The 26,280-nt window shown below is 35.1% G+C and overlaps 3 protein-coding genes across 3 annotated transcripts; 1 reads left to right on the plus strand and 2 right to left on the minus strand.

Annotated features, from left to right (window-relative positions):
• Positions 1–729: 729 nt before the first annotated feature.
• On the minus strand, positions 730–2,609 carry LOC110798785 (probable xyloglucan 6-xylosyltransferase 3). The gene has a single exon (XM_022003982.2). It carries the CDS (start codon positions 2,295–2,297, stop codon positions 960–962), a length of 1,338 nt encoding a protein of 445 aa, XP_021859674.2. The 5' UTR covers positions 2,298–2,609; the 3' UTR covers positions 730–959.
• A 2,254-nt stretch (positions 2,610–4,863) lies between these two features.
• On the minus strand, positions 4,864–11,499 carry LOC130460633 (protein DETOXIFICATION 45, chloroplastic-like). Its single transcript, XM_056827964.1, has 4 exons — positions 9,918–11,499; positions 8,035–8,350; positions 7,666–7,829; positions 4,864–5,056 (listed from the first exon to the last, which is right to left on the minus strand). The coding sequence occupies exons 2-4, from the start codon at positions 8,300–8,302 to the stop codon at positions 4,958–4,960; spliced, it is 531 nt and encodes a 176-aa protein (XP_056683942.1). The 5' UTR covers positions 8,303–8,350; positions 9,918–11,499; the 3' UTR covers positions 4,864–4,957.
• A 45-nt stretch (positions 11,500–11,544) lies between these two features.
• Positions 11,545–24,686, plus strand: LOC110799756 (uncharacterized). Its single transcript, XM_022005029.2, has 18 exons — positions 11,545–11,746; positions 11,840–11,941; positions 14,984–15,066; positions 15,189–15,273; positions 17,919–18,005; positions 18,467–18,528; positions 18,641–18,834; positions 18,923–18,983; positions 19,348–19,525; positions 20,405–20,443; positions 20,534–20,595; positions 20,686–20,722; positions 21,297–21,346; positions 21,431–21,500; positions 22,380–22,455; positions 23,754–23,833; positions 24,209–24,277; positions 24,386–24,686. Exons 1-18 carry the CDS (start codon positions 11,672–11,674, stop codon positions 24,443–24,445), a joined length of 1,470 nt encoding a protein of 489 aa, XP_021860721.2. The 5' UTR covers positions 11,545–11,671; the 3' UTR covers positions 24,446–24,686.
• Positions 24,687–26,280: the final 1,594 nt, after the last annotated feature.

Raw genomic sequence — 26,280 nt, forward strand, 5'->3', positions numbered from 1 at the left:
AAAGTAAATTGAGGGATTAAATTTATTACACCCAATTAGAACTCATTAAACTTTTAATTGGTCGGAGTTGATTAAAAGTTACAGTGTCAAAGTGAAAAAAAATGCACTCTTAATATACCTGAAACCTTCTTTTAAGTGAATAGAACACCCCTTAAATGTCACGTGTTGGCAATTTCTTCAGATATCAACATGCACTGAGTTTATAGTTTATATGAGGCAATTTCTTTGTTTGTAGGATCATGATAATACATGTATAATGTGTTTTGGACGGCGTAGATTAGTGAAATAAGTCAGAATACACATTTTAAGTTATTTTAACTTATAACAAGTCGAGAACAAGGCATAATTATCTAATAATATATGTCAACTAATTACTCGTTTTATTTCTGGTGAAAGTTAGTTTTAATTTGGTAGGTAAAAAGAAATGTTCTACCTAATCGATGAAATCTCAACATGGGTTAAACAATCTCAGTTAACGAGTTAGGTCCTTTAAACTTTAAAGGTGGGGGAAGGAAAAGTGATCCTCACCCCCAAAATAACCCTAGTCAACTTTGAGGTTGAAAGATACTATTCTTAACAATAGTCCTAGCTTGAATTAATTTTTTTTGGTGCTAGCTAATTGCTCATTAAGAAATAAAAATTACGGAGTACATTGTACATAATCTAGCTACTTATGCCAAAAAAAAAAAAAACAATTGTATTATGTTTATCAAAACACATAAATTTAAAGTACGAATAAATTAATATTATTCCGTAGATCAATATGACTATGCGGCTACAAGTCTATAAAAATCAACATCGCTATGGAACTACGTATAAGTCTATACTCCTTAACTAATATCATCGAGCCAAAAATATTTTGTGACATTCTGCTATACAATGCATAATTACATACGTAGTACGAAGTATATAATTGAATCGACATTCATCAACAAAAAATACGCGTTATTACAAACACTTTAATTTGATGAACCAATGACTATATGTCTTCGGATATCAAATTCATCTACAAACTTGAGAGGTTTATCACTTTCATTTCTAAACCTCTTAACATTAGGATTCAATAAGCTTCCATGCCTTAACCCATATAGCTTAAGAACTTGATCGTCGGCAAAATTAAACGCTCTTTCCATACTCTTAAAACATTTCTCAAACGGGTAATCCCGGAAACTATTACAAGGCTTACACCCCACAAAATGTGTCACAAAAGGCCACCTTTCATCCCCTAATCCAGAATGGTACTTCTCAACATTTTCTTCATATTTGTCAACTAAACCCAACCAAAACCCGTGCAAATAGTAAGAATTCTCAATAAACACCTTCTCCATCCATTTCTCCTTTTGAGTGATCAACAAGTATATCAATGCGGATTGATCGTCTGCCTCAAAAACGGGCCTTCCTTTTAAATTCGCGGCTAGGATCTTCCCGGCCTCATCCCTTATCGTACCCTTTGGGCCCATGGGGGCCCAAGCGTCTAGCAAGTCTAATGACCATTGACTATTTCGTAGGAGAAAGCTTCCGGTGTTGAGTGATATCCATGATTTCTCCTCTAACAAACCCGGATACCCATGGATCACAAGGTTGTGGTCTTTGTACTTTTGTAGTGGAACTTCAAATACCATATCGGTGAAAAGTGCATCACTATCCAACCACCAAAACCACTCAACTTCTGGGTGTGAAATCATTAGTCTCCTAATCAAGGGTAGTTTTGACCAAAACCCGGACATTTCTTCATCTAGATGTGCCATGTTGTACATAATCTCAATCCCATGTAACCTACAATAGTCAATCTTGTTCTTAATCCCCTTCACCAAATAGTGATCCCCAAATGGGTTTTCACAAGGGTCGGGTGGTGAACCCGTCACAAGCAAAACCCGGCCTTTCCCACCTACTATGTTAGGAAAGTTCGGGTTTTGCTTGATCCATTCTTGGCGTAGGGAATCCCAATTGTCTATCTTTGGCCCCAACGTATAGGTAACATTGAGGTCGATAGGTGGCTTGTCCTGGTGATTAGGATCTGATAAATCCTTGTCGAAATCTTGACCCATTGGACCCAATGTGTAGGTCACATTAGGGTTAACGGGTGGTTCATTCTTACCATTTTGATCCAGTGTGTTCTTGTTGAAATTTGTGTCTACAAGGACTTGATTTGTCTCGTTATTGAGGGCTCGATTCTCTACTCCAGATATAGATCTATCGAGGTTTCCAATTCCAATAGTGCCCCTAAGCACGACGATGACGACGAAACTGCATAAGATGATGATCTTTATGCTATTTGAAGTGTTCACATAACCCATCAAATGAATAAGCGAAATAGTGATGCAAAGAATGAATGGCTATACTATACTTTACTACGTATTACTATGATGAAACTATCGAAATTATTGAAGATTTTGGGAGAAAGTTGGATGAAAATGGAGTTGAGAGGTAGTCAAGTTTTTGCCCCTAACTATTGAACTTAAACCGTACAACTTATTAATTAAAATGCAATAAAAAAGAAACAACGAACACAAATAACAAATTAAGCTAAGATTCGTGACCGATTAATAGAATAAACAAAGGGATGAAAAAGATCTTCAGCAAATATAAATCTGGGAAACAGAAGTTCCACATGCAAAAACATGGGGGGATGATCCCTTCTTGTTATGCCTGAAAAAGTCAAGCAACATTACTAATTAAGAATGGTTTATACTCATACGAAGTACGCAATAGAAATTTTTTGGTTCAAATATTAAAAACTTGACTATTTTGTTAAAGATAATTTTAAAATGGAGGCAATAGTTCTAGGGGTGACCAAAAAGTTAGGGTATCAAGAATCGGAATTGAAACCTATTAGGAACCCGAGGTTTCGGTTTTGAGTAACGAAATTAGGAACTTGTTGCAACAGGTTTCAGTTCCCGTTCTCAATTTTTCAGAATGGGTACCCTGATGGAGTGATGGGTACCCTAAATAAGGGATTTGGCCATATAAAAATGTTTCATATGCCCAAAACATAAAACAACCAAGCTAATTTTTGAAAATATAAATATTGAATTACAATTAAAGCCCAAACTATAAAACAATTAAAGCTTAAACCATAAATACATATTGTTTTTAGGCAAAATTGTCAAAAAGTACCTTGTTTTTGTCTCAATTAGGAAAATAGTACCTTAACTTTCTTATTTTGTCAAATAGTACCTTGAATTAAAATACTTTATTAAAAATGAAACACACAATTTTATATGTTTAATTTCTTATTTTGGTACTACGCTTTAGATTTTTCGTCATGTAAGGACGTACAAGAGTATTACATTGTTTCACTATTTAGATGTTTAATTCATGATATAACTAATTTTTCTTTAGAGGAACTTTGTAAATATTTTTCTTGCCTAGCCCTATTATTTTTTTGTTTTTAGTTGTAATAACACAATTTTTAATTTTTATATACTCCCAAGTAGGGGTGTCAAATCAGATCAACGGATCAGGTTTGGATCGGACTCATCGGATTCAGGTTGAAACATATCGGATTGGAACAGATTAATTTGACTAACGGGTCGGATCGGATCGGATTGAAAGCTTAACAGATCAGATTAGGTCGGATTTTTTATGCACGAGTTCATATCGGATCGGGTTGTAAACGGGTCGGATTGTAGTCGGGTTGGGTCGGATCGGATTGGAACATGCCGGATTGTTAAAGAGTTTAGCCGGACTATAAATGGTTCAGATTCATATCGGGTCAGATTCATATCGGTTCGGATTCAAATTGGGTCGGATTCATATCGGATCAGATTAATCGGGTAACGGACTACCATGGGTCGGATTGAAACGGATTTAGCCGGGTTCCATCAGATTCAGTTTCATATCGGTTCCGGTTATTCAGTAGCGGGTTGGAATCCGAGTCGGTTCCATTTGGTTCCAAATTATATAATTATAATATCGATGACTTAATTAGGGGAAAACGATAACTAACTTTTAAAAGTAATAAGATTTTAAGATCAGTAATATAAGTTATTGAGTACATAGTATATAACTTAGCTTAATACTACATCCGTTCCTGACAGTTCTTTACGCCTTGAATCTACATCAATTACAAGTTTCATTTTAGTAGAGTATATAGAGGGAGAATGAAGTACACTGTATAACTAATAGTCATACGCTTAATTGGTAGTGCAACATAATTAATGTTCTCTTATGGGTCGTGAACGGTTTGGGTTAAACGGGTTCGAATCGAAATTGGTTCGGATTAAACGGGTCATGGGTTGAAACAATTCGGATTAAACGGGTCATGGGTTGAAACGGTTCTGATTAAACGGGTCACGGTTTATCACTAGTAGAAAAAACCCTTGTTGCAGCGGGCTTTTAGACCCCTGTTGCAGCGTACATCGTATGCTGCAACTGGGGGGCCTGCAATAAGTATTGACTTGTTGCAGCGTACAATGTACGCTGCGAAAAGTACTTTTTTGCAGCGTACATGTGCATGTACGCTGCAACAAGTGTGTAAAATTAGGCAAAAATCAAGACTTGTTGCAGCGTACAAAATGATGTACGCTGCAACAGACTGGTTTGTTGCAGCGGGCTTTTATTTGTACGCTGCAACAAACCAGTCTGTTGCAGCGTACATCATTTTGTACGCTGCAACAAGTCTTGATTTTTGCCTAATTTTACACACTTGTTGCAGCGAACAAGTATATGCCCCCTGCAACAAAGATGTGCTTTTGGCGGGAAAATTTTAGTTTTATTTATCTATAGCTAGGGTGTCTTGCACCAAATATAGGAACCTGTCAACAACAATAAATAAAATATCGCAACCTGTAGAACAAATATAAAAAATAATAACTGGTGTTTTGTATACATATATATATATCCCAAAACCAAAGTGCACGTACTACATTCAAATATACGTTCCAATTTCAATGTACGCATACATTTTAATGGAACGATTGTTCTATAACAACTAAACCACCTCGATCAAGCGCGCTCAAGCCAATAGTAAATACTTGCGGGTAAAACACTTAGCCCGTTGCTCACGAACCACATCAATTTCCTCACTAGTAGGCGCATTCCTCGGAGTGTAGACCTTTACAAAAACAGAAATTTCAACTAAGCATTAGATTAAATTCAAATTAAATATCACACTTTAACATTCAAGCAACTAATAACAATGTCCTAATAGTCTTGGAAACTTAAAGCTAAGCATATTAATCATGTAAAAGGTATAAAATGAATTCTTAGGTTATGTAGCTCAAATTTGGGAGCGAAAATGTCATTTTAGCCTAAATAAAACCTATAACGACCCAATGAGCCTTAAATGTGCGTAAATAGATTGGAATGAGTCTTAGAAAGTTAAAACTATGCATATTAAACATGTAAAAAGTTTAAAATGAGTCATTAGGTTCTTTAGTTCAAAGTTGGGAGCGAAAATGTCAATCCAGCCTAAATAAGACCTATAACGACCCAATGAACCTTAAATGTGCATAAATAGATTGGAACGAGTCTTGGAAACTTAAAGCTAAGTATATTAATCATTTAAAAGGTTTAAAATGAGTTCTTAGGTTCTTTATTTCAAATTTGGGAGAGAAAATGCTCATTTTAGCCTAAATATGGCCAATAACGACCAAACAAACCTTAAATGTGCATAAATAGATTGGAATAAGTCTTGGAAACTTCAAACTAAGCATATTAATCATGTACAAAGTTTAAAATAAGTCCTTAGGTTCTTGAGTTCAAATTTGGGAGCGAAAATATCATTTTAGCCTAAATATGACCTATAACGAACCAATGAGCCTTAAATGTGCATTAATAGATTCGAATGAGTCTTAGAAAGTTAAAACTATGCATATTAAACATGTAAAAAGTTTAAAATGAGTCATTAGGTTCTTTAGTTCAAAGTTGGGAGCGAAAATGTCAATCCAGCCTAAATAAGACCTATAACGACCCAATGAACCTTAAATGTGCATAAATAGATTGGAACGAGTCTTGGAAACTTAAAGCTAAGTATATTAATCATTTAAAAGGTTTAAAATGAGTCCTTAGGTTCTTTATTTCAAATTTGGGAGAGAAAATGCTCATTTTAGCCTAAATATGACCTATAACGACCCAATGAGCCTATAGGTGCATAAATAGATTGGAACGAGTCTTAGATCGTTAAAATTATGCATATTAAACATGTAATAAGTTTTAAATGAGTCCTTAGGTTCTTTATTTTAAAGTTGGGAGCGAAAATGCCTTATTTTAGCCTAGATATGACCTAGAACGATCAAACAAGCATTAAATGGGTATAAGTAGATTAGAATAAGTCCTAGAAACTCAAAACTAAGCTTATTAATCATATAATAATTTAAAAATGAGTCCTTAGGTTCTTAAGTTCAAAGTTGGGAGCGAAAATGTCATTTTAGCCTAAATATGACCTAAAACGACACAATGAGCCTTAAATGTGCATAAATGGATTGGAATGAGTCCTAGAAAGTTAAAAATAAGCATATAAAACATTTAGTAAGTTTAAAATGAGTCCTTAGGTTCTTTGGTTCATAGTTGGGAGCGAAAATGTCATTTTAGCCTAAATATGTCCTATAACGACCAAACAAGCCTTAAATGTGTATAAGTAGTTAGAATAAGTCTTAGAAACTTAAAACTAAGCATATTAAACATGTAATAATTTTAAAATAAGTCCTTAGGTTCTTTATTTTAAAGTTGGGATCGAAAATGCCTTATTTTATCCTAAATATGACCTATAACGATCAAACAAGCATTAAATGGGTATAAGTAGATTAGAATAAGTCTTAGAAACTTAAAACTAAGCATATTTATCATATAATAAGTTTAAAATGAGTCATTAGGTTCTTAAGTTCAAAGTTGGGAGCGAAAATGTCATTTTAGCCTAAATATGACCCATAACGACACAATGAGCCTTAAATGTGCATAAATGGATTGGAATGAGTCCTAGAAAGTTAAAAATAAGCATATAAAACATTTAGTAAGTTTAAAATGAGTCCTTAGGTTCTTTGGTTCATAGTTGGGACCTATAACGACCAAACAAGTCTCAAATGTGTATAATAGATAGGATTGAGTCTTGAAAAGTTAAAAATAATCATATGAATCATGTAATAAGTTTGAAATTAGTTTTTAAGTTCGTTAGATCAAAGTTGGGAGCGAAAATGTCATTTTAGCCTAAATATGACCTATAACGGCCAAAGAAGTCATGAATGTGCATAAATAGATTGGATTAAGTCTTGTAAAGTTAAAACTAATCATATAAAACATTTAATATGTTTAAAATGAGTCCTAAGGTTCTTTATTTCATATTTGGGAGCAAAAAAGCCTCATTTTAGCCTAATATGACCTATAACGACCAAACAAGCCTTAAATTTGCATAAGTAGATTGGAATGAGTGTTAGAAAGTTAAAACTATTCATATTAAACATGTAATAAGTGTAATACTCTGAGAAAATATGTAGCTTTTCCTATTTGGTTTATTGTTCACAAATCAGGATCTTTGGACAACAACAAATGCTTATTAATCCAAGAAGCTTTTCCTATTTGGTTAAAACCCACACATTATTCACAATCTTCAACTTTTGTGATAATCATAAATCATAATGGACAAGCACTGTAGAATAGAGGTAGTCTAGATGCCTGAAAAACCTATAGCCTGGATATCGAACCTCCTAGTTAGATGAAAGCTCATACCTGACCAGATGCGGCCAATCCATCAGTTAAAAGAGAGACAGCCAACCACACTTGCATACAGATTTGATGAGCAGCCATAGCTAGAGGACCTTGACGAGCAGCCATCGAGGTCCCAATCGTCATAGTTATCAAAACAGCCACAGTTCTTCCAATCAGAAATCCACCTGGAAAAAAGGTAAACATAAGGAAACAGACGGCAATCCAAACATGTACGAGTAACACTTTAAGTAGGTACAAACAATGGCCACTTAAGCAGACTAATTTAAGAAGTTTGTAATGGTGATTATTAAGTAGAAGGTTATTAAAATCAATGTGTTGGATAAAGAATCAAAAACAGAAAATAACCATAAACATTTCTCTGACACTCACCAGATTTTAAATAGACCCCAAACTTCAGATCTCCAAATTTTGGAGGTAATAATATTACTCTCTTGCTAAGAAACCAAATCATCAATGTACAGACATAAAAAGTCAAAAAGTCAATATCTACACCTGCATTGGCCGTATCTGATCCCACAATAGAATTCAGTGAAGATTTACCAGTAGGACTATTAGAAAGAGCTAGCTGGCTAATCTGAGAAGTAGCAGACTCCAGAGATTGCTTTAAATTTGGATCTTTAACATCTGTCTCCTCCATATCCTCATCAGCTGAATATTTTGAGTTCTTAGCTCTATGAACGACAGCCTACCAAAGCCGAATTAACTAATCAATCTTCTGTTAAAAACTTAAAACATATATACAAATGGGGGGGGGGGGGGGGGATTATACTATTTTGAGATTGAGGCTATCACGAATGATTTATTTTCAGGGATGAAGAAGCTATGCTGACCTAAAAATTATACTCACAAGCCAGAATGATTATCACCCGGAATCTACACTACAACAAACTAATAACCGACCTTACATATCATATTGAAAAATGGTAGCTGCAAAGAGATCATTGACTTCTTGGACTCTACCGAGATCTCACAACTTTATGAGAATAACTGGGTACGACCTCTAAGAATAGTACTTTCATGAAAAAAATTGTTACACTTTCAAATTAGGATGTCTTTTAAGCAAAAAGCTTGTAATGTGGAACAGAGATGAAGGCCAAAATATAATCATAACGGGAAGACCAGAACTCGTCATCAAAACATGATTTGGAATAAAGCAAGGGAAGTTAAGCCAAACCAATGAGTCAGTGACAACAACTGTACACTACCTCACTAAGTCTATATACAGGAAAATCTAGCAGAGGATGCGCATAGAAAATAGTTGCATTGTTACATTGATTTATTTTGTCAGTGTCTCTCACATACTCCTACCATGTTAGGCCTAGCTATAGTGACTGGACAAACGAATTGAACAAACAAATTAAACAAACCGCAAAAACAAATTGAACAAACCCTAAAAACGAATTGAACAAACGAATTGAACCCTAAAAACGAATTGAAAAAATGAATTGAAGAAACGAATTGAACAAACCCTAAAAAAGAATTGAACAAACGCAAAGAACCCTAAAAACGAATTGAAAAACCCTAATTCTTAAAACAAAAATCAGGTAAACGAATCGAGCAAACCTAAAAGAGGGGACAGGTAGCCGCGGCGAAGAGGTTGACGGAAAATAGGACGCTAGCAACTTTCTTTCTTGAAACCACCGGCTCATGTTTCATTATCCAATCCCACATCTAATAAGACCACACCAAATATACTTGTGGAAGAAATCAAATTACTAGTCGTCTTATAATAAACAATGATTACATTCATGATACACAGACTACCAAATAAACAAAAATATCACATAAATGGAGGAAAAGATTGGCATTAGAATGCAGAACAATGAAATCCAACTATCTAATGGAACCAATTACAAAAATTTTGTATATATTTGATTTCCAGAATTCCTTGCTTTTCTACACAGTAACTGGTTGCAACATGTAATTATCTTTGCTCAGGAGTTTCTTAGCATAGGAAAAATAACACATGAAAATGAGATCCTCTATTAACCAAACCATACAATCGAATCTATGAACTGAATCCCCAATTAAAAGCTGACCCATGGTTCCTTTGCCAATCCCCCCCACATAAAAGGCTTTAAATTCAATCAAAACAAACAAATTCACAAGCATAACCAACTCAATTATACAGTAGCTCACACTTTATCATTACTTAATGGAAAAACCCAGTTAATGATGTTCAAATTCGCAGCAACAACAACAAAGAAAACTGAAATTGTGCATAAATTAAGGTGCTTAAGAGAAAATTTTACCCATTGTTAATTTGGCGACGTTTGGAGTCGACATCTTTGCTCAATCGAACCGCCTTCCTTTTCCGCACATCAAGAATAGGACTCAAACAAACAAAAAAAATTAAATGTATGAATCCACCAAAATCAAGTTCCGCAATTCCAATTGATTAGAAATTGCAACTCGACATCTACAATACCAAAACCTAGTTGTGAAATTGGAATCGAAATCAAAAGGCAGAATGATAGGCAGAATCAAAACGGCCGAGCAAGCTAATAGGTGGCCTCTGGCGAGGAGGCTAGAACCACCGACGAAGAGAAAGGGTTTTTTTTTGAGGGGATGACGCAGGGAAAGTTAAGGGAGAAGAAGGGAGTTGAGAGTGAGAGATGCTTAATTTGTTTTGAATTAGTTTCAACGAATATTGCAGCGAATTTTTTTTTACCCGGGTTATTGCAGGGGGCTTTAACAAGTACGCTGCAACAAAAACGAGCTATTGCAGCGGGCTTTTAAAATGTACGCTGCAACAAACTTTTTTGCAGGGAACAATTAAATTGTACGCTGCAATAACCCTTTAAAGGGTTTGACCCGCGTTGACCGACTGGTTGTTGAAGCGTATTAACACATGTACGCTGCAACAAGGGGGTTGCAACAGGGGTTTTTTCTACTAGTGTATAAACGGATCGGATTATACGGATTTTCCTCGGGTTGGAACGGATTCGGGTTCAAACGGATCGGATCATAAACGGGTTTCGGATCGCTTTAGTTCATATCAAATGGATTCGGATTGTCGCATATCGGGCTGTTATCGGATTCAGATCTTAATCAGATCAATATTAACGGGTTGTGTCGGATTCGGGTTGAATATAATCGGACCGGATCAGATTTCAGATCTTAGCTCGCGGGTTCTAAACGGTTCAGATTCTAAACGGTCGGACAAAACCATCGTGTTTATTGGATCGGATTGAGAATTGACACCTGTACCTCCAAGACTACTCTCTCTAAGTCATAACTCATAACCTAACCTCATTATGTAATTCCTCAAGAACAATAAGACTCTCCTCTCTTGTGTCTTTGGAAACCTTAGTAACACATATATTTTAGTGAACCACGTTAAATCTTTGTGTTATTAATTAATTTCCATAAACGAGCGAATGACTCAAATGGGATCAAAACTGATCCGACAAAACTGTCTCAATGCAACTCAAAACACAAAGGAAAAAACTTTTTATGACCAGACTCGTATCTAATTCAAACGATTCATTTGCGACCACTATAATTAAATAATAAGCCATTAATAAATCGCTCCAACTAATATTTAATAGGTTTAAGATAACTATTTAGCCCAAAATCCGACCCACCACGGAAAGTCGATAACCCGAGACGACTCTTTATGGTCTCGAGACGGAACCCCAACCATGACCACCGAACTAGAACTCTTAATTGGTGGTGGTAAAACGGCCAAACTTTGAAATGACTCGTGCTCGTAAAGAATTGTAGGCGCAAACAAGTGATAAAGACAGAATGATAGAGAAATTCCAAGGAGGGGATATGGATTACCCGATTACCCGGAATGGGTAGACCACGTAAGCGAATATGGTCCGTGCGTACAATGTACGACTCTAATATGTACACGAAGCTCTCTTCTGAGTCTTCTCCTTTTTCCCCTTCTTCTTCTCCAAACTTTACTGATAGTCACTGATATTATTTTGTAACAGAGCAACATAATTTTAGAGAGAGAAATTCTAGTGTGCAATTGAAGAGAGACAAAGAGTAGAAGATGTCGGAGAACGAGAATTCACCGGCGATCGGAAGTTTCTCCGACGGAATTGATGATGTTGAAGAATTCGTCTTTGTTAGTCAGATTTCTTCCAATTTCTTTCAATTTCTACAGTTTTCAGTGTTTCTCCTGTGAAGTGATTTTGAAGTGATTGATGTGGAATTGCAGGCGAATGAGGGAGAATCGTCGATGACGAACGAGAGATTTCAACAGGTGTTTGAGTTTGTGCAGACTGGAAATCAAGCGTTTCGCCGAAAAAGATTTGAGGAGGTAATCAACTGAATTCATCTTCATTTTGGTCTAATTTGCGGTTTAATTGTATAATTTAATGAGTTTTGTAACTGTTTCTAATATTGATGCATCCAAAATTTAGGCATTTGTCCAGTGGACAACACAATTCGGATGATTATAATATGGTTACATACTTACATGATTTTCAAAACAATTAGTGTTTTCTGGGAATTTAAGTAGTTCTATACGAAGTTTTAAGGTTGCATGTTAAAATTCAACTGTTTCAATATCTGATTTTTTTGTTCTTTAATTTAAGATTACTCTAAGTTGTGATTATAATTTCCTTTACGGTCAGATTTATACTACGTTGTCCTAGAAGAGTTGTCTCCATTCGGTAAAAGTTAGAATTTTTCATATGTACCACCTCTTAAGTTTCAGATTTTTGTATTGAACGCTTTATAAAATATAATTTCATATTTACCACCTTAATTTTATGAAAAGTTTCGTATTCACCACTTTTTAACGGATTTTTTATTGAAAAGTTTTGTATTCACCACTTTATGTGAGCTCCCTTCAACTAACTTCTTTAATTTTTCATCCATGATAAAAGTGGGATTATTAGAAAAAAAAAAACGAAAATATAGATTGGCTAGTTTGTTTGGTTGACATAAAAATGTAAAAATAAAGGAAGTCGACATTTATGGGAAGTTGGAATTCATGAGAAGTTTGAATTTCTACAAAATATGGGAAGTAAATTACGTAGCATATGGGAAGTAAAATATGGGAAGTAAATTATATATATTAAGGTATTTGGTTGAAATTGTTGTGAATCGTTAATTACCTAGGTTTGGTTAGGTTAGGACGATTTTCTATGTATTTTCGGACAAAGGAAGCATTTGTTAAGTTGTTCGTCGGTGCCTCGCAAGAGTTGCAATTACTTGGAAATATTTCCTCATCCTCTCTTTTGTTAAGCGACTCCTTTTGTTTTGTGAGGCTGTGCGGTAGAATTGAGGTGGTGCAACGTTAGAAAATAACGAATTCATTGAAATGCCACAAACACTTATTGGCTAGTCAATGTGCTTATATTCATGGTCAGTACAATGGCCCATCACTTAAGCTATGCTCTTTTTACCTTATCTCAAGAACTGATCACTTATTTTTATTTAAAAGCAGACTAGAAAAGTATATACCATATCTTCTGAATTATGATTTATGATTTCTTATTGCCAACTAGTAAAACAACTTAAAGATATGAAGACCTTTAATCGTTCTTGGATACCCATCACTTAAGCTATGCTGTCTATTACTTTATTTCAAGAACTAATCACTTATTTTTACTAAAAGTTAGACTAGAAAAGTTCATACCATATCTTCTGAACTATATTTTCTTATTGCCAAATATCCTTACAAAAATATAACATGAGATATTTGAAAAGGACACATCAAAATAAATCTAACAAGATTACACTTGATAATTTATCCCTAATATTTTAGCATACTGTCACGTGCTTACTTTTTTTCCTAGTCCCTTGGGTTAGTCACGCAACGTGCGCTACTCTTCAAGCGTTGATGCTTAGATGAGTCAGGCTTTCCCCAACAATGACACAACTCCTAGTGCCTAAGTTTATCCCGTAGCATGATTTCTCAGTGTTATACGTCTGATTAGCCATGCACACTCCCTTCACTTGGCACACCTTGTGCCTTAGAACACAAGTGCTTTTGAGAATGCTTTCTTGTATTGGACTCTCAACTTGAATGTATAAATGAGCCTTGGTGCCTATTTATAGGCCATCATCTCCTAGGTCTAGAATATTCCCACTCTAGAATATTCAATACAATTCCTACCAGTTTCTAAAACGTTCCCACCTCCAAGAGCACTTCCTATATAAGGAGGTACTTAGACCCTTCACAAATACAGAAGAGTGTTCTAGAATTTCCCTATCTAGAACCTTCAAGCTCCACGCCTCTACCCCATGCTAGAATGGCCAAGAACACGCAGAGCATTCTAGAAGCTTCTTGGCCCATCCGCTACTGTTTTGTTGTGTGCGGGCCTTTCCTGGCCTGATCTAGAAAATCTGGCCCGACCATTATCTTCAATGGCCCAAAACTGGTTGGACCCCGAAGTTACAGCCCAAACGGATATCGTTTGGCCCACCAAATGGCCCATGCGACGGTGAGAGAGACAACCCCGTGACAGTACGCTCCGTTCTCTTCAGCTTGTAGAAAATATTAAACAAAAATGAGTTTCAATAAGTAATAAAGAGTAAACTTTAAAATTTATTGAGTAAAAAATAAGTTCCAATCAAATCAGTGAAAGAAGTTAAGAATAAAAGAACAAGGCCTACAGATACGTTCTAAGTTTAGTCAAACTAGGAGATCAAATAAGACCAAACCAAATCACCAAACCATTTGAATTCAGGCCAGACCAAACTGGATCTTAGAAAATCATATGACAACACCTTATTCAAAAAGAAGAAGAAGAGCAGATAGCAATACACTGATGTATTCCTCTGGCAAATGGTTTTACCCCTATTGGTTGATGTGTATGTTGAGTAAAAGAGTTAAAGTTTCCTGCAGAACAGTATGGCGTTGCCAGAACATTTTAGGATCCGATTATCCTTTATTTTAATTATTTCAAAAGCAGAGATACTTGCAGCCCTTAAACTTAAGCCATATCCTGACATCTGGATTTCAATTTTCTTGAGAGGTGCTTGGTAGTGTGCTATATTTTTACCAGCATAGATTTTAAATTTTCTTGCTAATGACGGGCCATCAATTGATACGTAAATACCAAGTTCTGTGCTTAACATGTGGCATCATGCATAGCTGGCTTTCATGCATTCATAATTTCATATGATAAGTGGCGTACTGATCAAGTGACTAAATTTGAAATACCTGTGAAGCAAAATCTTTTTTGGGAAGCTTTGGAATTGAGGTTTGGTGTCTATACTTCATGGTGTTATGCTTTAAGTTTCGAACTTAGTTTGAAATACTTTTGCATACGCTTTGAATGAGATTAAGATGTCTTTCCGTTGGATCATTATATATCGGAATTTGGCTGATTAATGTTTGGTTATTCAGGCAATCAATTGTTACTCAAAAGCCATTCTCGTCAAACCGGGTGATCCTATTATTCTGAGCAATAGATGTGCTGCTTATATAAGGTAATTTGCATGGAAACTGACATCTGGTTAAGTTACCCCCTCCCTTTTAATTTCTGAAGTTCTACTTGAAGATTTTATGTGTTACGGTTTTCCAATTTTGTGCTCCCTATGGCTACTTTCAGGTTAAGCCAATTTTTAAAAGGCCGGGCACCGTCTGCTTCTGAATACAATCCATTGTACGGGCTGGATCCTACAACACATGCTGAAGTATGCATCATTATTCCTTCTCTCTGTATATGAAATCATATGTGCTGCTCTTTAAAAAAAGTTCCTGAATTTGTATGGCACACTTACAACTAGGATACAGGATTACAGACATTAAATATGTTTTTTGACAGCTTAGTCTTGAATCACTCCACTATTGCTTTCCTCACTTGTAAATGGCTTGCAGGCCCGGCTATTGACCTGTGCAAACAGGCCAATACCACAGGGCAAAAAGGCCCCGAACTACATAAAAACAGTATACAACTACAACCTGTATAAGGTTTCAACTGTGTAAAATGTGGCTTGTTGGTACTAGTGGGAAACCTAAGGCCAGAGGGACTTCAGTTGTTTCCAAGCAGTCCAAGGTCTGGGTTTGATCTCCGCGAAGTGTATTTCTTATTGCTTAATCTTCCTTCCTTCCAATTTTTTCCTTGATGAAAACTGCAATTTTTTTTGGGTGGAAACTTCTCCTTTTATATTCTACTGGCTTTTTCACACGTTTAATAAAAGAAAAACTGAAAAAGTATATTTCCGGTATTTTCCCCCTTATATGACTTATATAATTTATCATACTTGTATGTATTATATCGAATTTTTTTAAATTTTAATACCAGAATGTTAAATCTCTAAATTTCAGATATATTTGAATATTTATTTTTGGAGGACTAATTTGAGAAAAAAACAATTCTAAATAACATTCACTATTGAATTATCTTAGAGATATATGAGTATTTTTTTTAGAGGACTAATTTTATAATTAAAACAAGATCCCCAAGATTAAACATTTTTGCGCTCATTTACTATCTCTATGCGGAGGAACAATATTCTGAATTTGGAAGGATGGGGAAGAGCAAGTGGGGAGGGGGGAGGGGGTTAGGGAAAGGATCGGTCCACAGGGTAGGCCTGCTTATTTGGGCTAATATGTATCACGGGTGTAGAATTGATGGGTGACCTTTTTTTTTATGTATGAGCATTACACAGCCAGTGGTGAGTGGTGACACAATTTTAGAACTTTTCATTTCTTATCAATAATACGAAGATGTTGGATAATATTGTCAAGCGGTCAAGCCTAATGCAAAACTATTATAAGAATTACTCAAACTACAACAATGAAGCCAAAAATTTTCTACTCGTTGATTAATGCCAATAAGGTCGGATGTCAATGGGCCGGGTCTGGGTTTTATGGGAGACCTGGTCCGCATCCTGTTGACTGCAGGGTAGTCTTCAATGGTGAAGATTGGTAGTTAGAAAAGATAGAAGATAGGAAATGAATTGGGGAAGAAGAGAAAGATCATAGAAGACAACAATAGAGAGAGAGAATGAGATTGAGATTAGGAAAATTGTAAAGGTTATTGAATGAGCAATACAATGACTGATTACATTGTTTTTATATACTACACTAACAGATCAAAGTAACAGCTTATCTAACTACTTGAGACTAACTGATTTCAGAATTATGTCAGGTTATCTCCCCTAACACATCTGCCCCAAAGTAGGCGTTAATTGGGGGAAGTTTGTTGGGTGATGGGGTGGGGATATATATAGAATTTGTACGCTTCATGGGTGATGGGGCGGGTGTTGATTTTATATCGAACCCGCCCCATCCCCATCCGCCCGCCTTATACCTGCTTGCTCTGACCCATTCCTCTTTTTAATACTCGAATGAAGATGTGTAATTTTTTCCATTTTTTCTCAATTCAAGTTCTTGCTCAAACACCTTTAATTGATCTACCCATAGGGATACCAACAAGCCGAGTCTAACCAAGTATTTGACTATTCGAGCTAGGCTTGATAAGAAATTTCGAGCTCGAGCTTTCATTTTTTTTGTTCAAGCTTAGCTCGTTAACTTTTCGTTGTTCGAGCTTAGTTCACGAGTAGCTCTTTTAAGTTCGAGATTGAGCTTCAGACAAGCTAGATCAATAAACGAGCTTTTAAATTAAAAAAACCTTGATAAACAAGCCTTGATAAACCAGCAAGATTGAATTTAAACGAAGTATTAATAAACATAATACTACGTATTACTTTTAAAAATTACCTTCAAATGATTTTTTTCGTACTAGACTTAGTAGTACTATTTTTGAACTTCAACACTTGATTGAAAAATATAATTTTGGATTTTGGGGGAAATAAATGTTAAACATAGATAGTTTTGGAAATTGTGCCATAAAACTATAAATAATAAGTCGTAGTTTTTTTGAATTTTTAAAATTTGAGCGTGAACCCGTTCAGAACATTCTATATTACAACATAGAAGGGAGTCAATTTATGATATATCTACCATAATCACCAGCTAAAAGGCAAGAAATAAGTAACCAATCAAGTGTTGTCGTGTATGCATTTTTAAATTACAAGCAACCATAGTGTGCATAGAGAACTAGTGATATCATATAGCAACTTTAAGATGCTATGCATTGTAACTGCAAAAGAATTTTTCGAATAATTTCAGAATGACATGCTATGAACATAGAAGAGAGTGCAAAAGGATGGGGGTATGATTTGTTGGCCAACTTTTTCTTAGTTGGAGGACCCTTCAGTGTGTTAAAATATTTTCTCTTCACAATTTAAGGCTAGTTCTAGTTCTAAATTTCCTACGTGTATATACCAACAGATCATATATTTCCTAAGATGTTTGTTTAATGTAAATGCAGCTTGCGTTGAAGGATGCTGAAAAAGTCATGACCTGCAGAAACAATTCTGTCAAGTCTTATATCTTGCAAGCTGATGCTCTATTTTTGGTAAGAGTCAGACGTATATTGACACCTGGATTGTTTTTTGTGCATTGAACCCCCATTGTTATGTATTCTGTGTGCTATCTGCATCTACGAGATTATGAGGAAGGTACCTTTCTGGATGATATCTATTGGAACAACATACTGGATGATATCCGTTGGAACTATATTACTAGATATACTGAAGTATTTTTCAGTTGTTGATGTGCTGGTTTATGCATAACTGTTTAACTGTTTAAGTTTACAAGTAAAGGAAAAGATGCACATACTATCTTTTTATTTTATTTTCTCAAAATTTTTGTTGTCCCTCTAGCTCTTTAATAGGTATATATATTCAAGTTTTTAGATCGAAACGTTTCTTATATTACAGGCATTACATATTTACCTGTTTCATTTATTTGGTAATTAGTCAAAGGGTTGTATTGAATTATTTACGTGTCTCATTTTGATCTCCTTATAATGAACAGTTAGAAAGATATGAACCTGCACGTGATGTTGTTATTGCTGGCCTGCAGCTAGATCCACTTTGGTAAGAACTACTTTTGTACTCTGTTGTTGAAGTGCTTATGCATTATGTTTTCTGTCTCGTTCTTGCTAGATGAGTTTTAACTTCACAATATTTTTCCTTTTGCGTTTCATAGTACCCACCTACAGGCTCTTCTTTTAATTCTGGAGAGAACATGTACTGGTTCAGGTCGTGGAAGAAACCGCGAGAAACCAGAACGTAGTGATGAATTTGATTGTACCCTTTGCCTGAAGCTACTATATGAGCCAATTACCACTCCTTGCGGTCATTCATTTTGCCGCTCATGTCTATTTCAGTCAATGGACCGAAGTGAGATTGCTTTCTTGCAATGGTTTCTTCCACATTTTAACCTTCATGCATCTCATGCCCTTTCCTCTCTCTTTGTTCGAAATTGCAGGTAATAAATGCCCCCTTTGTCGAACTGTTCTATTTATCAGTCCAAGGACATGTGCAATCAGGTATATTCTCTTATACGATTTTATTTTTTGTGAATATATTTTATTGTAGGAGTGACATTTTACGTGTATGCTTGCTATGTAAACAAACAGATTTAGATTTGAATTGTTTGGGGAATATATTATTGACAATGGTTGTCTTCTGTAGCAAATATGTCAACCAGTAGGTGTGGAGACTGGAGAGTATGACTTCATGATAAAAAATTTCATTAAATTGAGAACATCACTTTGAACTTTGAAGTGCTTGATAAACCATGCAGATAATTCCATTTAGGGGAATAGACCCTTTACCAATTTGATATTGACCTGTGAACATATGTAACCTATAATATTTGGTTTTTATATTCTTTGTTTTTCTTTTTTCCAGTGTAACTTTGAACAACATTATACAGAAAAACTTTCCAGAGGAATATGCTGAAAGGAAATCAGAGAATGACAATTTGGTAAAGCTTGGTGTTGATTTGATGCCACTTTTTGTGATGGATGTTGTTCTCCCTTGTGAAAAGTTGCCACTCAACATATTTGAACCTCGCTACAGGCTAATGGTGAGTTTTTGGGAATATAAATTAGTGTACTATTATGAGATTGTAGTCATCATGTGCTCTCTTTTTCAATTTCTTGATAGAAGTCATATGTTTTACGTTCTTTGATTTTCATTGATGCTACACATTTGTTTGCTCGTGTCTTTCTGTGTTTGATAAGCATGCTTTATTTCTACTTTCCTGCATAATTTGTTAACGAAAACAGATGTAATGAAATTGGAGCTTTGATTGTCCAATTTGTTGACCCTAAATTGGCTAACTGGTATATTTATTGAGTTTCAAGGCAATCACTATTTGAGATTGCAGGGTAGTTTTTGTTTATACAAATGTGAAATGTGCTTAAAAAATACCCGAGGAACTGTGTATATTTTACTGGATCGAATTAGTAACTCATCAGAGGAGAAAACCTCACTTTCCTATTTTTCCCCAGGAAAAGAAATATAATCACCTTCTAGGAAGGATAATTGCATCTCCGCGTGTGTTTCTTATTGTTATCCTGATTGGTTTGTGTATGTGGCGTGATAGTGATCTTCTAACTCAGTCGATATCCTTTCCTGGCTTTATCAGCAGAACTGAAGTTTCTGAACTGTATCTTGTCCCTTAATTTGGAACAGATGTTTGATAATTCACTCTTGACCTAGGAGCAGTTGAAGTTTATTGGTGGTCCTGCTTTGTTCTTTCCTTTAGAAATTGTATGCGGTTACAATTTGTTATGAACTAGAAGATGGACCATGTCATATTGTCATCTGATCATCTGATAGACTTCATTAGATGTGGTTGAAGCCTGTTAAATTTAACATAAGCAAATAGCAACTAACAATAGTTATTTTTAGTCTTATTACAGATTATGGTGGTTTTATTCTCTTGTTGCTTGAACAACAGGTTAGGAGAATAATGGAAGGAAATCATCGGATGGGCATGGTAGAATCTTGCAACCTGTCGACTTGTGTTTACCTCTCTTAGTCAGGATTCTCGTAGTCTATGGGCTTACACTTTCTATGAATGATGTAGGTTACACTCGATTCCACAACAGGTCAAATAGCTGACTTTGCTTGTGAGGTGGAGATAACAGAGTATGTGTCAGCTATAGCTCTCTGCTTCTGTGTTTCTGTCTTTCTGTTTGGTGTACTGGTCTAATTTGAGTTTTTTCTACATTCATGCAGATGTGAGCCACTTCCGGATGGGCGCTTCTATATAGAGGTAAGATAAAGAGAGTTAGTCTGTTTTGGGTTTACTATGAACCCTTTTTTATTTCACATAAAGATGCTATTTTCAGGATAAAGGTGCACCCGTGCACCATCGTCAGGACTAAGGCCCACATATTGGACAATGATTAATGCGAGGGATTGTGTTATAAACTTATAACCCTGTTAAATATTATGAATAAATTCATTGACCGAGGGGAACTTCTGAAAATGAAAAGTTGAAAACTACTTCATCATATAAAATTATCTAAGTATTTCATGGGTATTGTTATACTTGTATTTGGTTTCCTACGGTTTGGTGAAAAGACACAAAGCTATCAGGAGATTTATTGTACTTATACGGAGTATGATGTATCATGCAATAAATTTCATATAATGTAGCTATTTCTCCTCGGAATTTCCCATGCTTTGAACTCCCCTTTCCCTTTGTCATGCTCTGTTTCCCCCCCTTTGTCAACCCCTTTTCGTAATCTTTCTTCTCTCTTTTTTTTCCTACGTTATTTCTGCTGGTTTTCTACGAGGTAGCGTTCAGCAGATAGTATGTCATATATAGGTTCTTTATTTTGTAGGTTGAAGGACGCCGAAGATTTCGCATACTTCGATCCTGGGATCAAGATGGGTTAGTCGTTTTGCTATTGCTAACTATGGATCTCTATAGATCTTATTATGTACGGAATAATATTTAGTCATTTTCTTTCCACAGGTACCGTGTTGCAGAAGTAGAATGGATACAAGATGTCAATCCAGCAGAAGGAACAAGAGAGAGAACAGATGTAAGACCGAGACTCCCTTTAGATGTGGAAACATTAGTTGTGATATTAGGCACTTGAAGGCAGCTAATCGGTTTATCAGTGTTGGATGTCTCTATTGCATAACTCATATAATCATATCCAATATATGTTTTTGATAGGTTAGAGTTAGCTTTGAACTTCCTTGGTAGTTTTCCTAGGGTAATTTGAGGGTCTTTAGGCACGCTTGATTCCCAATTAGAAATCAAAGGTCTAGAATACGCGTTCAAGTTTGAGGGTTCAATTTAGACCTTTACTAGATTAAATCCCGTGTACGCACGAGTATTCGAAAATTATTCCATTTGTTTTTATAAATATTTAACTGGAATATTAATTCCTTAAAGTTAATGCATAATCAATAAATCTTGAACGTACTCATTTAATCATCTAATAAGAAACTTTTGTCGTACTACGTATTATATATTTTATATGTTTAATATGATAATTAAACCAAAATATTCGATATGCTTAATATGTTAATTTGACCAAAATATTGAGTTAATATTTTTCCTATTATTGATTTGACGATTTGACTAAAATGTTACCAAAATCTTCTAATACTGTCATATTCTATAATCCTACTTTTTCTTTCACACATAAACAACTTATACAAAAAGAGAAATAAAATAAAATAATAAAGTGAATAATTTTTTTAGGAAAGGGGTTTTTGGCGGGAAAATTTTGCACCAGGAAAATGACGTGTCATTCCTGGTGTCTGTTTTAGTATAATGTAATAGATATTACTCCTTGTAGGTTGGGGGTTTGGGAACTTGGGAGTTTCTATTACTGGTACATAATTAAGTAATTAATTTTTGTATCGACCAGGTGTTGGTCTTGATTTATTTGACTTGTGAGCATTAACAGCTGCAGGAACTGGCGAGTAACGCTGCAGAATATGCTCAAATGTGGATAACGAGGGCAAAAGAAGCAGCAAGACAAGGTAATGACAAAACAAGTTTCTTCATTGGGAACCTTCCTTTGCTGCTGTAGTTTGCGCATGTGTTTTCATAGCTATCTTGCTTCTTTTCAAGAGAAAAGGGAACTTTTCTAGGATACCGCCTAACGATTCATAAGTCATGCCCCTGTACTATAGGATTATTTTGTGCAAATTATACCATAGGTACCCTTACATTCCTATATTATTTCGTTCTTAAAGTAGTGACCCAGTTGAAACAAAAATCATTTGTAATTTCGTGATGAATTATTTTTCTGGTTCTTTTTGCATGATTTGTTGCTATTAGTTATCAAGTTGAGGTCCTGGAAACAATCACCCGTTGATTTTGATTCATGGTTTGTTTATGATTCTTCAAAGTCTCTGTATTGTTTCAGTTTTCTCTCCTACAATGAAAATCAAAATGGGCTCCAGGTGCTCGTGTTTTTTGTTTGTTGTCAAGGTTTGTACAAGTGCAAACATAAGTAGGAAACTGTACCTGCATTTCCCTCTTCCACTGAAGGGTTGTGGGGAAATGGATTGGAAAGTACCCACTCTTGAACTCTATTAATTTTATGCTGGATATTATATATGAATCCTTTAGAAACTTTATAAAGAAATATAATGCTTCTTTGGCCAATGGCTTTTTAGCTGGGATTTCGGAGTTTTTGGTTTTAACTTGTTAATGTGGTCAAACGGCTAAAAATATGGTTGGTAAATGGCTTCGTCATTGACAGAGAAGTTGGCTTTAAAGGCAGAATTGAAAAAGTTGTTTGTACTTAGCAGCTGCTTTCTCTTTGGCTTTTGGCTTCATAAACTAGAATGACCACAGACCTCTATGGTTTTGTTCCATTCACCTGTGAAACCATTATTTAGAATTCTCTAACTTATAAGAACTGGTTAGAACTTATCGGAAGCTTATTGGAGCATATCAGAGCTTATTTTAGTTGTGAATTAAACGAGTAGCTCTTTCTGAACCCTTTTTTCCGCAACATTATTCTTTAAGATATCAAATAAAGCCTGTTTTTCTTGATAGCTAGCCATTTGATTAGGAGATAGCTCCCAGCAGTTAGTTTTAGTAAACAACCAATACAAAGGCCTGATGTTATCATTTGGCCGAACTAGCTAAGTAGACCTGCTACACCCAACAGGCAACAATGAGCAGCCATGCGTTCTGTCATACTCCGTATTTGTTAGCCATGTGTTCTAGTAGCCCTCATCTGTTATATTTGCTAGCCATGTGTTCTAGTAGCCATATTTTTAAGCATTGCTTTGGTTTTCTGAGTGCCTTCTTTTACGGTTTTCAGATCGAAGACGGCTTGCCGAAATCCTTAATGTTGAAGCAATGATGCCCACAAAGGAAGATCCTGAGCGCTTCAGCTTTTGGGTATGCTCATCTTACCCTTTCTCCTACCCTATTGTCACTTATCTATTACATTATACTATGACACATGTCACTTTCTTGTGTAAATTTTTCCCGCCAAAATGTTTTATTTTATTTTATTCATTTATTGGTTTCAATAGCTTTTAATGGAAAAGATTCATATTTCAAAAAAAAATAAAAAATGGAAAAGATTCATTATATTTGACTAAAATTTTGTTAATTCTTCGAAAATCTATCAAAATCTTTTATACTTTGTTACTCAAATATTTTATAAAAAAATGGTCAAATTATAATTTTATAATATCCGTGCGTGCACGGGAGTCGGGACCTAATCTAGTTTCAAATGTAATATTTCTGTTGTGGTGCTTATTATTGTAGTTAACCACGTTATCAAGGAGAAGGCCATCGGAGAGACTAGATCTTCTGCGGTTGAAAGACACAAAGGAGGTATTGAAACTATTTCCTTTGAACATACAGATTTTAGGGCTTTTTTTTTTTACTCTGTAGAGTAAGGCCGAACTCTTAACTTTCTTTCCGTGCCTTATTTGTGTGCAGAGATTAGGTCGTGGGTTGATTTACCTTAGACAAGAAGAGCAAGGTTGTCGACTGCAATAGCAATTGTTGTAACTGAGAACTGTAATTAATTCATTGTGAAAGAATTCAATATCATTTACAGGTTGCTCAAGTGTCCAACATTTTTTATCCACAGATTGTTGCGGATCCTCAAAACAGAACTTCGTTGTAATATAGTATAACAAGCAACATTTTATGAGTCCCTCTTGGACATTGAAGAGTATGTTTTCCTTCCTCTAATGTTACCTTTCTTATAGTTATGTAGTTGTGTTTCCTTGTAATTTATCACGGCCTCTTTGCAATAATTATTTTCATGGATATTGCATATTTGTGAGCTGGTAAATTGGTCATCCAAATAATGTTGGTGGTAACTCTAGTAAGGTCGCACTATTAATGTATACCATTTTCACATTTTGTATAGTTTTCTATAATAATTAGGCAAACAAAATCAAATTTAGAAATTTTCACATATTTCTTCATATTTACTTTTCTGTATATTTTCATAGTTTTATTTTTCTCCACATTTTCACATTAACTAGGTTTTCAAACAGTGTAAATGTTATTTTGGCAAATGCCACCTGGGTAGAGATCAGATATCTTGTTATGCATCCATTTGTATGTGAAACACATTTCCTAAGTAGTACTCCTCCATTCCTTTTTGTTCTTCCCGTTTCTATTTCAGGCGTTCCTATATGTTCTTCCCATTTCCTTTTATGGACATACCTTTTTATCATAAAATTCCCCACCATCCCTTATTTAATTCATTCACATTTCCCTATTTACCCACCCAATCACACTTTTATGATTTTTTACTACTTAATTAAAAATATCTCCTCTCTCCTTCATTTCTTTATTACTTTCCTTTACTACTTTATTACTTTCTCTTACATTCAATAATTACTCTTACACCCAATCATTACAAGATTCCATTTTTTTAATTTCCACACCATTTTACAAACGGGAAGAACATTAAGGAACAGAGGGAGTACTCAATTCTAGTTTCGGAATCATAACCACGCGTTGGTCGGGGCTTTTACTTGATCCTTCGGATTACAATGTGAGAGAGACAGAGTATATAACCAAGATCGAGTGGGAAGTCGATTTTCATGCAGGAGATTTCGTTCTCTGAATCTGAAAATCTGAGATATATTTAAATGGTAGAAAAACATAATCAATGGAAGTTCAAAGAACCCTTGGATTGTTGGTTAAATTAGTTTATTAGAAACGAAGCAATTAATCTCATAATTCCTGCAAACGCGGTTCTACACATCATCCTCACATGTGGTGCAACAAATGTTAAGTCAAACAATACAGTATCAGATTCACAAGAATGGTGTCACATTAATGCAATCATCTATATTTATTGCACCTATATACATTACTACCAGCCTACCACTAGCTTGGAAAGAAATTCTTGGTCCCCCAACACAAAATTATTCAAAATTTAAAAACCGATTTTATTCAATAAAAGTTTAAATCCTTTAGGTTCTTTAATTTTAACAAAAAGTTTTGAGTTGAAAAAAAAGAAAGAAGAAATTATTTGGAAGTGGGTTGCAACTAACAAGAAGTTGACATTTAAGGAGGTTTGATTTATACTTCACACATCCTCATTTTTGTGTCAACGGATCATAAAAATAATGACTGCCAAGTCAAATGAACAAAAGACATACAAAATTAATTTTTGGAGTGATCACAACATTATTTATGGTGCATAATAATGACAATCTATATGTCAAAACTATAATTTGTCTTCTAATAATCGGGTAGAGTTATAATTGTTGTGGAAGATTAGTTTAAATATGAACTTTTTGTTTACTAGGTGGGTGTAATCTAGTAAACAAACATTCCATCTGTTTATTGAGTTCTACTCCGTATTC

The sequence above is a fragment of the Spinacia oleracea genome, chromosome 5 (assembly GCF_020520425.1).
Source record: "Spinacia oleracea cultivar Varoflay chromosome 5, BTI_SOV_V1, whole genome shotgun sequence".
NCBI classification, from domain to species: domain Eukaryota; kingdom Viridiplantae; phylum Streptophyta; class Magnoliopsida; order Caryophyllales; family Amaranthaceae; genus Spinacia; species Spinacia oleracea.

Coding starts and splice junctions, on each gene's coding strand:
- LOC110798785 (XM_022003982.2), bottom strand. CDS start 2,297: ATGGGTTATGTGAACACTTCAAATAGCATAAAGATCATCATCTTATGC.
- LOC130460633 (XM_056827964.1), bottom strand. CDS start 8,302: ATGGAGGAGACAGATGTTAAAGATCCAAATTTAAAGCAATCTCTGGAG. Junction 7,830..8,034: donor TGGGGTCTATTTAAAATCTG/GTGAGTGTCAGA, acceptor CCTTTTTTCCAG/GTGGATTTCTGATTGGAAGA. Junction 5,057..7,665: donor GATTGGCCGCATCTGGTCAG/GTATGAGCTTTC, acceptor GTTTTTGTAAAG/GTCTACACTCCGAGGAATGC.
- LOC110799756 (XM_022005029.2), top strand. CDS start 11,672: ATGTCGGAGAACGAGAATTCACCGGCGATCGGAAGTTTCTCCGACGGA. Junction 11,747..11,839: donor ATGTTGAAGAATTCGTCTTT/GTTAGTCAGATT, acceptor GTGGAATTGCAG/GCGAATGAGGGAGAATCGTC. Junction 18,006..18,466: donor AAGCTGATGCTCTATTTTTG/GTAAGAGTCAGA, acceptor TATAATGAACAG/TTAGAAAGATATGAACCTGC.